The sequence below is a fragment of the Macaca thibetana genome, chromosome 18, assembly GCF_024542745.1.
Source record: "Macaca thibetana thibetana isolate TM-01 chromosome 18, ASM2454274v1, whole genome shotgun sequence".
Lineage (NCBI taxonomy): Eukaryota > Metazoa > Chordata > Mammalia > Primates > Cercopithecidae > Macaca > Macaca thibetana.
This window is the reverse complement of record NC_065595.1, coordinates 20,622,874-20,636,748: the sequence shown is the minus strand read 5'-3', so window position 1 is coordinate 20,636,748 and position 13,875 is coordinate 20,622,874. Positions and strand designations below refer to the sequence as shown.

General features: G+C 42.3%; 2 protein-coding genes across 4 annotated transcripts in view; one reads left to right on the top strand and one right to left on the bottom strand.

Annotated features, from left to right (window-relative positions):
• Positions 1-13,875, bottom strand: part of CCBE1 (collagen and calcium binding EGF domains 1) — a 288,086-nt gene that overhangs the window by 153,523 nt on the left and 120,688 nt on the right. The window lies entirely within an intron of this gene.
• On the top strand, positions 8,427-9,874 carry LOC126941398 (alcohol dehydrogenase class-3-like). The gene is given in 2 exon segments (XM_050767936.1): positions 8,427-8,772; positions 8,775-9,874. Coding segments are annotated over 2 exon segments (1,122 nt in total). The 5' UTR covers positions 8,427-8,498; the 3' UTR covers positions 9,623-9,874.

The following is a 13,875-nucleotide window of genomic DNA, read 5'->3' as shown; positions in this document are numbered from 1 at the left end:
GCTTGTGGTCTTCTTGGTCAACTTTGAGTGTCAAAAATGTAGGTAGGTAGGGGAGGGAGAGAAGTAGAAAAGAGAACGGCCAGGGCTGGGGTTTAGTCAGATGAAGGCTGTCAGAGTTCTAGGAAGTGTTTTGTTCCAGCCAATAGTACAGGACTGGGGAACAAGATCTGGTCCTCAATGAAGAGCATCAGAGAAGGGCTGCCAAGGGCTGTGCTGGGTCCACAGCAAGAAAGATGTGGTAGGAGGTAGACAAAGAGCTGTCATTCGGGCTGGGTAATCAGGTGCGAGGGGCAGTCTGGGCCACAGTGTCCATAACTCACTCTCTACAGCCCGGCCCCACACCAGGCCCCGCTGAGGCCTATTGCACACCATGCCTGATCTTAGAATTAGGACCAGCTTTGTAATTTGCCTGGCCCAGTGCAAGATGAACCTGTGGGACACCTCATTTAAAAAATTAAGAATTTTCAAGATGGCGACAGCAAAGCATTAAACTAAGCACAGGGCCCTTTTAAGCAACAGGCACTATGCAAAATCCCAGACCCTGCAGCTAAGAGGGAAGATGGGTTGTCACTGGTTTTGTTTTTTTTTTTTCCAGAATGGTATAGATAAACAGCCTGTTCTCTTCTCAAACACACTGCTGGGTTTTAAAGCTTTTTTCTCCCCAAAGAAAATCGAATGCAAAACTCAACCTAATGCATAAAACAGTCTAAGGAGCATCTTTTCAGGCTACTTCAGGGCTCTTGAACTCCCCTGCCCCCAAATGCATTGCCAAAGATCCTAAGTCACTACCTCTGACCTTGGAGACCCAAAAGGCAGTGTTAAAGCCCACTGCAGTAGGCTCTATTATCTTGCATGACAGAACAGTGAATAAGGAAAAACCGTATCTGGTAACTGAGAGTGAAATACCCAGGACACACACTGCAACAGCAACCGTGGCTACTAGGGTGCCCTGCAGGCAGCAGGTCAGCAAATCAATCAGATGCATGGTTTCCACATCATTTCACCACAGTATCATTTTCTTTCCACCCACAGAGTGGCACACAATGTCTCTTCCAGGGCCATTCATAACATATCCATTTTCATTATTTAAATAAAGTCCCTGGGTCAGTCACTTGTCTCTTGCGACCATCTTTGAGAGAAAATTTCCAGCAGGGAAACAATATGAAACAGGCTTGCTTAATAGGCTCATATGCACAATCTACCACTCACCCTAATTAAAACTATCTTTAGAAAAGCTATAAAATGGAAGGAAAAATAAAAAAAAATTAAAAGTCAACCTAAGATGATGGAAGTACCATGACATGAAACAACTGTAACTTTAAATCGCCAGATTTATCCTTAACACATGCTCTTTAGGCATTTGTTTGGAAAAGGCACTGATAAAGTAGGAAAGAAGTGCTCAACTGTCTTGAGAAAGGAACTGAGCTGTTCTGTTCTGGTGTAGATTGCCAAAGATCATGTTTGCAAATGCCGCTAATCTTATCTGAACATATTAATAAAGTCCCTAAATCCTGCTATTAAGAAATACTACCACTGACATTGCAGCTGGCTAACATTTGCTTCTTAAATGCTATCACCACTCTCTCTTTTATTCCACACCCCGCCCCACTGCTGCCCCAGCCTCCAAGAAAAAAAAGGATAGCTGCTTCCTCGAATGTTTAGCTACCAAAAAAATATCTAAAGCCTCATAAGACATTTAGAGAGAACAAAGATGAAAGTCAGGGTGAAATGAACAATTAAGATAAACTATATAGAATTCTTTTTAAAGGACAAGCCTCATAAAGCTACCATGTTAGGACCACAAATCATTCTGCAGATTATTTCTCCTCTATCTGTAAGCAAAGAGGTGAAAGGATTAGGTGATTTCTAAGGTCTCCTCTTGTCATGATGTTCCGGATTTATTGAAAGAGGTTTATAAACGCATTTTCTTTCTCTCTTCTTTTTTTGAGATGGAGTTTTGCTCTTGTTGCCAAGGCTGGAGTGCGGTGGCGTGATCTTGGCTCACTGTAACCTCTGCTTCCTAGGTTCAAGTGATTCTCTTGCTTCAGCCTCCCAAGTAGCTGGGATTACAGGCACCCGCCACCATACCCAGCTAATTTTTTGTATTTTTAGTAGAGATGGGGTTTTGCCATGTTGGCCAGGCTGGTCTCAAACTCCTGACCTCAGGTGATCCACCTGCCTTGGCCTACCAAAGTGTTGGGATTACAGGCATGAGCCACTGCACCTGGCCGCATTTTCTTTTATCTGCTCTATTTCATTAGACATTTCTTGCTTGTGTGCCTAAGTTAGCTAATGAGGAAATCCAGCAGACAGTGATGGGAAGCAAATGATTGTAGTCATGCTTTTTCCTTGACTCCACCTCAAGACCCATCCCACGCTGCAACCCAAGTTTTAATGTAGCAATTCTATCAGTGACCCATGCTCTGCTGGTCACTGACACCCCTTCTGTGTGTCATTTCCAGGGCTGATGAAATCCTATGCTCTGCCTAAATTGTCTGAAACTCTATTCAAGACTTGCCAACTACGTGACTTTGCTCACTACCACCACCACACTGCTCTGTTACTGACTGGGATAAAGATTATCGTGCATGAAAGTCATTGCCAACAACATGCAGATTTAAAGCAGACCCAACAACTCCTTCCAGGTTTTATCAGCAGACACATATCACATACAGAAGCATCCATCCCTTTCCTAATGGCATCTTTAAATTGTTCTATTTTAAAATTTTATTCATTTGTTTTTGAACTTTCTTCTTGCTCATAGATTTTTAGAAGTCGCTGTGGTAGCTATTCTTTTTCTATTTTTTTAAGTCTGAATTCATATAGAGAGAACCACAGTTAGGAGAATCCTTTTCAGGGCAAAAGTGGGTTTCTACAGGGGTTCTTCCGGCACTTTCCAAACCCGAATGTCTCCAAGTCTTGATATCTCAAATTATCTGGCAGAAATAAGAGGCCCAATTTTTTTTTTTTGGCAGAATGTGAGGTTCTGCCCTGTTGTAACAGTGCTGTCTTCTCACAAGCTACTCATGTGCTTTATAAGAAGATAACCCACAATCCCTACCTCTGCTCTATTCAGTGACTAGCTACTGCACAGACCGTGTAAATGGTGACTAGCTACTGCACAGACCGTGTAAATGGACCAGGACAGCCAGAGAGGTGAGTGGGAAGTTTAGTACAGATGTGACTGAAAGCACTTGGTTTTATTTCTCTCCAAGACTTCTCAAAAGGAGCTAGCACAGAGTATTGATGAACAGACTTCTGAGCACCTTTTTCCATGTGGCCTCCAAGAAGAAATCAATGAACTATTTACTTTTCTACTTAGCAAGGTTTCAAGAGCCTCTCTAATAACATAAGCCTTCTGATTACTGCCTTTCTTGATCATGAGACCTAAGGAGAAGATGGCTAAACTAAAGCAACTTGGAGCTAGCCTTTCAGAACACAGGCTACATCTGCTCAGTTCACCTGCACAGACCAAAAACAGTGCATGCTGAAGGCGGCCCAGTCCAGCTGAATTTCATCAGATGGGCATGTGTCTCCTTCCCCAAGTGCTGGCCTCAGCTTCTCAGGAGGGAGTGCATTGAGCCACGGTGAGCCCTGCAGGTGGTCACTTGGACACCTCTGCCCATCTGTGAGAGTGAACAGCGTGCTTACCACTGTGGTAGGCTGCAGTGCCACAGAAAGCTGATTCACACATAAAGGACATGGGCAGGCCATGAGTTCTCTCCATCCAGGGACATCTTGCTAACTAAACCTCCCACCTGCCACCTCCACCCTAGTCCTGCCTGAGTGTGCTCTCACTCACTACATTCATGGACCGTCTCTGTTCACAGGCTGTTTCCACTCTTAAACCTACTTCCGTTTCCTCTCTACAGAGGGGTGCATCTCGGGTTATCTCCGAACGATGTTCGATTCCACTCTCTCCTTTTATTCAAACAATTCTCCTCACCTGAGTGGCTCCCCAGCAAGCCTGGCTCTCCCTCCAGCAACCCAATCTAGAAAGCTGTAGCATCTGTCTCATAAGGTCTGGGTTGGCTCTGGTCCATTAAGAAGGTATTAAGCACTTTATTGTACCAGCCTGCCGAAACCCAAGACCCCCTCTCTAAACCTGTTACTTCACCTGATGCCAATTTTACTAGCAGTCTGTCCTAAAAATGGTACATCTGGTAATAAAAACAGATATTTTGAGCACCTATTAGATTTCAGAAGGCATGAACTATCTATTAGTTGATTTATCTTTTGCATCTATTCATCAATTCCTTTAATTTCTGCAATAGCACTGCAAGCTAGATAAAATTCCCAATTTACAGATAAGAAAACAGGATGTCAAAGAGGAAGTAGCTGAAATAACACATCTAGTAAATTAAAGTCAAAAGGAGGCACAAAGCCCAAGTTTTTATTTACACAATGTTGAACACAGATGTTATTTTTAGCAATTCACCTCCCCCCTCCGGACTTTAAAAAAAAAAGAGACAGGGTCCTGCTCTGTGGCTCAGGCTAGAGTACAGCAGCTCAATCAATCATAGCCCACTGCAGTTTCAAACTCCCAGGTTCAAGCGATCCTCCCACTTCAGCTTCCTAAGTAGCTGAGACTATAGGTGCGCACTACCATGCCTAGGCTAATTTTGTTTTTGTAGAGATGGGGTCTTACTCTGTGACTCAGGCTGGTCTTAAACTCCTGGCCTCAAGTGATCCTCCTGCCTGGGCCTTCCAAAACACTGGGATTAGAGGAGTGAACCACTGCACCCGCCTCAGCTCCCTTTTCTTAGGCAGGTATCACTACCCAGATAATGCCAGATGCTACAACTTCTTTCTCTCGTTCTTAAACAGAATAATCAAAGGCATTTTCTACTTTTGAAGATCTGTTACTCTTCATTTGCCTGTCATTTGACAAGCTCTTCCTGAACACTTGCTCCACACTGTGCTAGATGTGGTGGGAAACAGCAAAGGGTAAAGAATACTCATTTCCTTTAGGAGCTTAGATCTAGCCTGGGAGAGGGAATTTCTGCTGGATCACTCTGATATGAATAACGAATTGGAAGCTGCATGCCACTGACCAATGCTGCCATCAAGCACAACCCACAAGGGAGAGGAACAATAAGGTGGTGCTAGGGAACATGAATCCACACAAAAGAGAAACAAAACGTTTAGTGAGGTCAAGTGGGGCCACCCTCAGACCATTTGCTCTGTGGGGAGGGGCTTTGAAAGCCAGGCCTCAATGCCCGTACTTAAGCTAGTCAGCCACCAGTTTTTGATGAGGGCCATCAGTGAAGTCTAAGGACACCGTGCCTGTCTCTGGTCTGCTGGCTGTAACACTTCTGGATTCTGAGAGACTTTGCGTACACTCTCTTGGATTTGACGTAAGCTCCAGACAGCTATGAGCAAGACTAGTTACCAGGATCCCTGAGATCACAGTGAGGGGAAGCAGAGTTTTCTGCGACATTGCCAGGGCAGTGACCTCCCAGAAAATGCAAGGGAAGTCATCCTTGGAGATGTGCTGGCCGGTGTGGGGCAGGACCTCCCAGGGACTTCAGGCAGCTCATTAACGTGATATTAAATTGCTCTGTGTGCGAGGTTTTCAGAAAGGACAAAGGGCAGAACTGCTGCTGAGCCAGGGAATCAGAGCGGAATCTCAGCACACTGGCTCCAGGAGAGCCGGACGTCCCCTAGGCTGCCCACCAACCAGGATGAAAATCGAGACATCAGAGCCTCTGTCATTCACATGGTCCCCTAGCAGTGCCCTGGGCCTGAATCCCACAAAGCTGGTCCTTCAGCTGGGAGCCATATTGCTTCAATTTCATGCTCCATCACAAGAGTAAGTCCACTGCTGAGCTGTAACATACGAGTTCAGCCAGAAATTCACTCTCCCACTTTTGAGTATAATAGCAGTCAGTCCCTAGGAGTGAAATGTGCTCCTTTTATGGGTCAACAGTAGAGCAAGCCAGAATTAACTCAGCTCCTTTCAGAAGTCAGCTTGCTAATGGCATCAGGAAAGGCTGAAGCATTTGCCAAGTAATCATATATTATTGCTTTACATTATTATGTAACTTTTCCTTATGTGCTTCTTCTTGCTTTAAAAAAATTAGATCTTAAGGTCTTTGATAATAGTGATTTAAAAAAATCTATCCTTATAGTAGTCCCATTAAATACTAAAATGAATAAATGAATAAACATGAATGAACTGGAAAATCTGTACATATATGGAGGGCGTATAATGGGGTTAATTTAATCTAATATGTTTTATCTCATACATACAGAAGAGTCATTCTCTCAAAGTATGATCCCTACTTTGGAATTAGAAATGCAAGTTCTCAGGCCTCACCCAAGACCTACTGAATCTGAAACTCTAGGGGTGGGGCTCATCGATCTGGATTTTAATAAGAGTTGGTGGCAAATGTTGTTTAGACACAGTTCACCCTTTAGACTACTGGAAATTCTAGTCTAGTTTTTAATCTCTGGAGAAACCTAGGAACGGCCTACATCCTTTTCAGAATGATCAAAGATTGACACCAAAATGGGTTTTTGTTGTGGTTGTTTTGGCAGACATGGTATCTAGGGAAGAAAACAAAAATGAAAAGAATTTTTTACTTGGCATTTGCTGGCATTTTCGTAGTTACTGAGCATGACACGAAATAAACCCTGAAGCCCATGACAGTGAGTGAACGCATATTTTTTCAAAATGTCTTGCAGTATCAAATCAATCCCTCAGTCAGCTTGCTTTTGAGTTTAATGGAGTCAAGACAGCTATTATTGTAGCTGTCACAAATTTTATGGGTTTTTTCCCCCTTGCCCTGTGAAGCTGGAACCAATTGTTGTTATAAAGAGACTAAATAAAAAAGGTCCTGGATTTCCTGTTATTACAGATCGATTTTTTGAGATTCTAGAATATCATATGGGTTTTTTTGTAACATAATTAAAACCATGTGAAATGGCACAATGTAGACTTTACCAGAGATTGATTTGATCATGCTTCCAAATGAAATACTTCAAGGAAGAAAATCACTAGATAATAGTTTTCCTTCTTAATATCCTCTATCACAGTTTTATATCACATTGTTCAAAAAATCTGCTTTATGAGAAATGTCAAAATACATAAATCAGGATAATTTCTACTGGTTGATTAACCTTATTCACTTTCAAAGTTTAGCAAATATAGATATGTTTGCTTAATAGGGAGGCAGGGACAGCTTTCAGAGGGCAGGCAGCTGAAACTGAATCCCAGGACCATTTTCGCAAGAATAAACTACAACTTCTCAGAACATTTGTGCTTCATTGAGAGGGCAGTATCTTGAAGACATTAAAGAGTACACATATGTGTGTGCCCCTAAGATGGTTTTAGTTTATGTGTCAATCTGATTAGACCAAGGTGTCCAGTTGTTTGGACAAACATTAGTCTAAGTGTTGCTGTAAAGATATTTGAAGATGTGACAAACATCCAGTATCAGTAGACTTTGAGTAAAGTATACGGCCTTTAATAATGTGGACAGGGCTGGGCACAGTGGCTCACACCTGTAATCCCTGAACTTTGGGATACCAAGGCGGGTGGATCACTTGAGGCCAGGAGTTCCAAGACCAGCCAGGCCAACATAGTGAAACTCTGTCTCTCCTCAAAGTACAAAAATAAGCCAGGCATGGTGGTATGCACCTGTAGTCCTAGCTACTCAGGAAGCTGAGGCACCAGAATTGCTTGAACCTGGGAGGCAAAGGCTGCAGTGAGCCAGGATTCTGCACTCCAGCCTGGGCAACAGAGCAAGACTCTGTCTAAAATATATATATATATATGATAGGCCTCATCCAATCAGTTGAAGACCTTAAGAGCAAACACTGAGGCTTACTGGAGAAAAACTCCTATCTTCAGATGGTAACACAAAATCTGCCTGTTTCCAGTCTTCAGACTCAAGACTGCAACATCAGCTCTTACCTCAATCTCCAGCTTACCCTGTTTCAACTTACCTCAATCTCCAGCTTACCCTCTGTTTCAACTTACGAAGCACCACCAATTGTGTGAGCCAATTTCTTAAAATAAACTTCTCTTTCTAGATATCTTGTTGGTTCTGTTTCTCTGAGGACCCCTGACCAATATACAGTCCCCAACACATTCGCACTACTCTTTTCTCACCACTTCAGTTGAAATAACTTGGTTAAAAGTGCAGAGAAAAAAAATAAAATCAAGGAACTTACAAGAGTTATCTTAAATCCTACTGCCCACACCTTCACAAGTAGAAAATGGAGATACTGCTGTACTATTACTACTACAAGTTAGAGTCACTGCCTTAAACATCCAGAATCCTACAGAACTTAACCTATGCTTCCATGATTCCATTTGGTATATTAAATGATTCATCTATTTACATAGCTAGCTTTCCCATTTCATCAGGAGAATCTCAAGGACAGGAAATGTTGATTTTTAAAATAGTTTCATGGCTCGCCACGCCCACGCCGCCGTCGCCACGCAGCCCAGTCCGAATATCCGCACCCGGTGCTGACCAAAACCCGTGGACATGGCGAACCATGTTATCAAGTGCAAGGCTGCAGTTGCTTGGGAGGCTGGAAAGCCTCTCTCCATAGAGGAGATAGAGGTGGCACCCCCAAAGGCTCATGAAGTTCGAATCAAGATCATTGCCACTGCAGTTTGCCACACTGATGCCTATACCCTGAGCGGAGCTGAGCCTGAGGGTTGTTTTCCAGTGATCTTGGGACATGAAGGTGCTGGAATTGTGGAAAGTGTTGGCGAGGGAGTTACTAAACTGAAGGCGGGTGACACTGTCATCCCACTTTCATCCCACAGTGTGGAGAATGCAAATTTTGTCTAAATCATAAAACTAACCTTTGCCAGAAGATAAGAGTCACTCAACGGAAAGGATTAATGCCAGATGGTACCAGCAGATTTACTTGCAAAGGAAAGACAATTTTGCATTACATGGGAACCAGCACATTTTCTGAATACACAGTTGTGGCTGATATCTCTGTTGCTAAAATAGATCCTTTAGCACCTTTGGATAAAGTCTGCCTTCTAGGTTGTGGCATTTCAACTGGTTATGGTGCTGCTGTGAACACTGCCAAGGTGGAGCCTGGCTCTGTTTGTGCGGTCTTTGGCCTGGGAGGAGTTGGATTGGCAGTTATCATGGGCTGTAAAGTGGCTGGTGCATCCCGGATCATTGGTGTGGACATCCATAAAGATAAATTTGCAAGGGCCAAAGAGTTTGGAGCCACTGAATGTATTAACCCTCAGGATTTTAGTAAACCCATCCAGGAAGTGCTCATTGAGATGACTGATGGAGGAGTAGACTATTCCTTTGAATGTATTGGTAATGTGAAGGTCATGAGAGCAGTACTTGAGGCGTGTCACAAGGGCTGGGGCGTCAGCGTGGTGGTTGGAGTAGCTGCTTCAGGTGAAGAAATTGCCACTCGTCCATTCCAGCTGGTAACAGGTCGCACATGGAAAGGCACTGCCTTTGGAGGATGGAAGAGTGTTGAAAGTGTCCCAAAGTTGGTGTCTGAATATATGTCCAAAAAGATAAAAGTTGATGAATTTGTGACTCACAATCTGTCTTTTGATGAAATTAACAAAGCCTTTGAACTGATGCATTCTGGAAAGAGCATTCGAACTGTTGTAAAGATTTAATTCAAAAGAGAAAAATAATGTCTATCCTTTTGTGATGCGATGGGAGCAGCTTAACAGGCAGGAAGAAGCGCCTCTAACCTCACAGCCTCGTAGAGCTTCACAGCTACTCCAGAGAATAGTGTGATATTTGTAATTCATGAATATAATCAAGGACAAGGATAATTCAGTCATGAACCTGTTTTCCGGACTCTCCTCCACATAAATAATTGCTAGCTCATTAAGGAATATTTTAACATAATAAAAGTAATTTCTGCGTTTGTGTGGAAAAAAAATAAAATAGTTTCATGTAATAGGTATTAAATATATTTTTGCTAAATGAATGAACTGTCAAAATCTTCAAAATAATTACCATTCTAAATGCTCTTCTGGTTCTTCAGTTTTCCCTCATTTCAAATAGGACACGTTCTATCTGTGCTACGAGGCGCAAATGGAACAGCAGCTGGGACTAAAAAAGTCTACACCCAGGGGACCAGTAACTCCTGACATAATTTAGAGTTTAGGCATCACTGGTTCATACTAGTGCCTCCCATGCGATCTGATTATAATAATGTTAGATGGCTTTTTCAGTGAGTCTAGATTAGACACAGTGATTCTGCAACTGACCACAATGCAATGGTTTTGAAGAATTTATAATATGATTAGTTGTCTAAAAAGTATCTTTAGTTTAGAACTTCCAATAATTTAGTTGAAAGAAACTGAAGATGTGAAATATAAGCTCACAGTTGTATCATAAAACATCTTACTTAATAAACCACACTTACAGGAAATGAAAGGCCAATGTGGTATATTAGAGAAACAGGGTCTGTATCTACAACATTGTAGTAGAAATTACATTGCCCTAACATGGCTCGTTATAAATTGGGTCAAAACCATGAACTGATTTCACAAACTTCCTCCCAGTTATTTCATCTTAACTCTACACATATATTCCACAAAAATATAACTTCAAACTCTATACTCTATTTTTGAGGAAGAAAGTTGAAATAAAAAATGTGCTGGCTAATGTAACTTTCATGAAGCAGATTTGCACGGATATTCTCTGTCACACTGTAGCCTGGCAAGGTGTTTAGCTTTGTTACATAGGTCTTGTGGCATCCATGTGTTTGCCTGGGGTGAGGACAGACTTCAGCTTATACCTCTAGGTAGATGACTCTTCCTCCTGTTAAAAAGAATTAGCACACACTGTTATGGGTTGAATCATGTCCCTCTAAAATTCATCCATGTGGAAGTCCTAACCCTCAGGACCTCAGAATGTGACATTTGAAAAGTAGGGTTGTTGCAGATGTAATTAGTAAGACGAGGTCATACTGAAGAAGGGTGGGTCTCTAATCCCATCCACATAAAAAGGGGGAAATTTGGATGTAGAGACACACACACGGGGAAAACACCACGTAAGGATAAAGGCAGAGATTGGGGTGATTCTCCTGTACACCAAGGAACACCAGAGATGGCTAACAAACCCGCAGAAGGTGGGGGACAGACCTGGAACAGAATCTTCCACGCAGTCCTCAGAAGGAACCAACTCTGCTGATGCCTTGATCTCAGACTTCAACCTCTAGAACTACAAGACAATAAATCTCTCCTCTATGAGCCACCCAGTTGGTGGCACTTCTTAATGGCAGCCCTAGCAAACTAATCCACACTCCTACCTGCCACAGAATTCATGCAAAACATGCAAGGAGGCAGACTGCACCAGGTGCAGATCACAGGGCAAAAGCTGAAAGAGCAGAGCAAGGTCAAGGGGAAAGTGCACTCTTCCAGGTTATCCACAAAGCTGCCAGCCAGCATTCGGGACAAACCTACAGGAATCATGATGAGATATTTTAATAGAAGTGTCCTCAGACTGAAAATGTTCAAATTATAGTCAGATACTAGAAATTAATATGTAATACAGACTAACACAATATGATCAATGCTGACAAAGGATGGCAGAATTTGAGAGGAGAAAGAGAATAAAGACCAGTTGACCCTTGTAGAGTCTTGTGAATATTATGCTTAAGTTCGCTGCAAAGTTCTCATTTCATGCAGTCTTTCTTCAGTCTTTCTTAACCAATCCTTTGACCATCATTGATACGGTCCTAAGTTACGGTGGCTAGAGGTAATCATCTGGAAGACTGGTCATAATCCACATTGGCAGCTACAATTCTCATGCCCAGAGCAGGTCATAATGGGTAAGAGCCCCTCCCACCTCACCAATTTCACATAGATGGAGTTCCGCTGGAATCGGTAAGTATACAGCCAGTAACTACCATCACAATCTAGATACAGAACATCACCCTAACCCCACATGTCCCTTTAGTTAATCCCTTCCCCTCCAGCCCCAGGCAAACACTGATTGCTATTCTCTAATTTTTCCTTTGTAAGAATTCCACATAAGTGGAATCATACAGTAGTTTCTAATCTTTTTGCATTTGGCCTTTTTCACTTGGCATCATGCATTTAAGATCCATTCATGAGTTTATGTTCCTTTTTATTGCTGAGTTAGTGTTCATGTTGTGGATATACCACAACACACACATGAAAGGCAATCGGCTTGTTTCCAGGTTTTGGAGGTTACAAGTAAAGCTGCTATAAATATTTGCATACAAGTTTTGTGAGTGTGTGTGAACAAAAGTTTTCGTTTCACTTGGGTACTCAAGAACAGAGCTGCCAGGTCACTTGAACTTCATAAGAGAATGTTACTGTTTTCCGAAATGGCTGTACCATTCAGATGGCTGTTTTTAAAGTAGCTCATTATACTTGACATTCAGAAAAATATTCAAGTCTGTAAATATTTGTGTCAATAAACAGCTTTAGTAGAAATATCAATGTTAAATGGGAACAATGTCTAAGACTTGTGAAAAACCTAGGCGTTTATGACTGGGGCAAAGCTGTAGTGAACAAAGGCATAAGACTAAAAGCTGCCCCTTTCTGCCTTTGATTGTGACTAAATGTGGAATTAAATTGCTTTGCTGCCTCCCCCACAACGGTGAGCTGTGAGTGAGGCTTGCACGTGGTTTCTTTACCCAGCCACGCCCTGTCTACTTGCTCTGCCAACCTGCCGCACCCTCCAACGCTTCTGTCTTGGTGCCAAACAAATGACTTCAGAAACAAAGAGGAGCTGAAATGCATCCATTTGTTTGGAATCCATGCATGTCTCGCTCAGATTGTGCCTTTCCCTAAAGATCTGTTTGCTGTCTTTTGAAGTGAGAATACCAGCAAGTCTGCATAGTGGGTTTTGCCTACCTGAGATTTTTTTCTGACTCCTCTCTAATCTCTTCTTTCTCTGAACTTGACTCTAGACACAGATATGCCTATATGCTCAGGACCAAAAGAAAACCTGATACTAAGCTAAAGGCCAGCTGGCTGGCACTTAAAAGAAATCCAATACTTTATTTCCTTCTCCGAAGGGTCCTCATGTGAACTTGTGTTTGTGGAGATGCAGAAGTGTTTGTGGTGGGTGTGTTTCTGAGAGTGTTTAGCTGTCCTGGATCTAGAAGAAAATGGGAAAGGGATGGTGAAGTTTGAGAGAGAAAAGGCTGAGCATTGAACACATGCTTGGGGCCAATGTGAACTTAGGGAGAAAAGCGTTTGCAGGGTCACCAGATGGCAGCTCAACCTCAGAGGCTGCTCTAAGTCTCCAGGCAGCAGTTCCAGCTGGAGTTGATTTTCTCTCCAACAAAAACCAAGTGTGGCAGTGCAGAGGAGGTTTGAAGATTAATTTAATAAAAGGAAAGCCCCCTGGAAAGACACAGGGACTAGCTTAAGCTGCCCCGATTGATGGCACTTCTGCTATTCCCCAGTTTCTTAAGCTGAATCATGAAGTCTACCCCAGACATTTGAGATCACATTTGATGAAAATACGCTCAAATTTGTCTGCCAGTAGAAAGAGGTGTTAATAAGAATTTGTGGATTCTTAAGAATCAATTCCATATGTATCCATGAATAAATGAGCAGAGATATAAAAGACAAATCTATGCCTGTACATAGGCACACACCCCATGTGTATTATTGGTTCAACAAACGAGGTAGTTATAGCGTTACTGTATGAAATTTTGAACAGATGTAAACAGAGAAAAAAAATCAATAACATAGATTGACCAAAGTGAATTAGTCACAAAGGAAAGCCAATCTACAGAGCGAAAATAGCTCAATAGAAGGTGCTTGTTCTTCGTAAGGCCTAAAACCATAAAAACTCTAGAAGAAAATTTAAGCAATACCATCCAGGACATAGACATGGGCAAAAACTTCATGACTAAAACACCAAAAGCAAT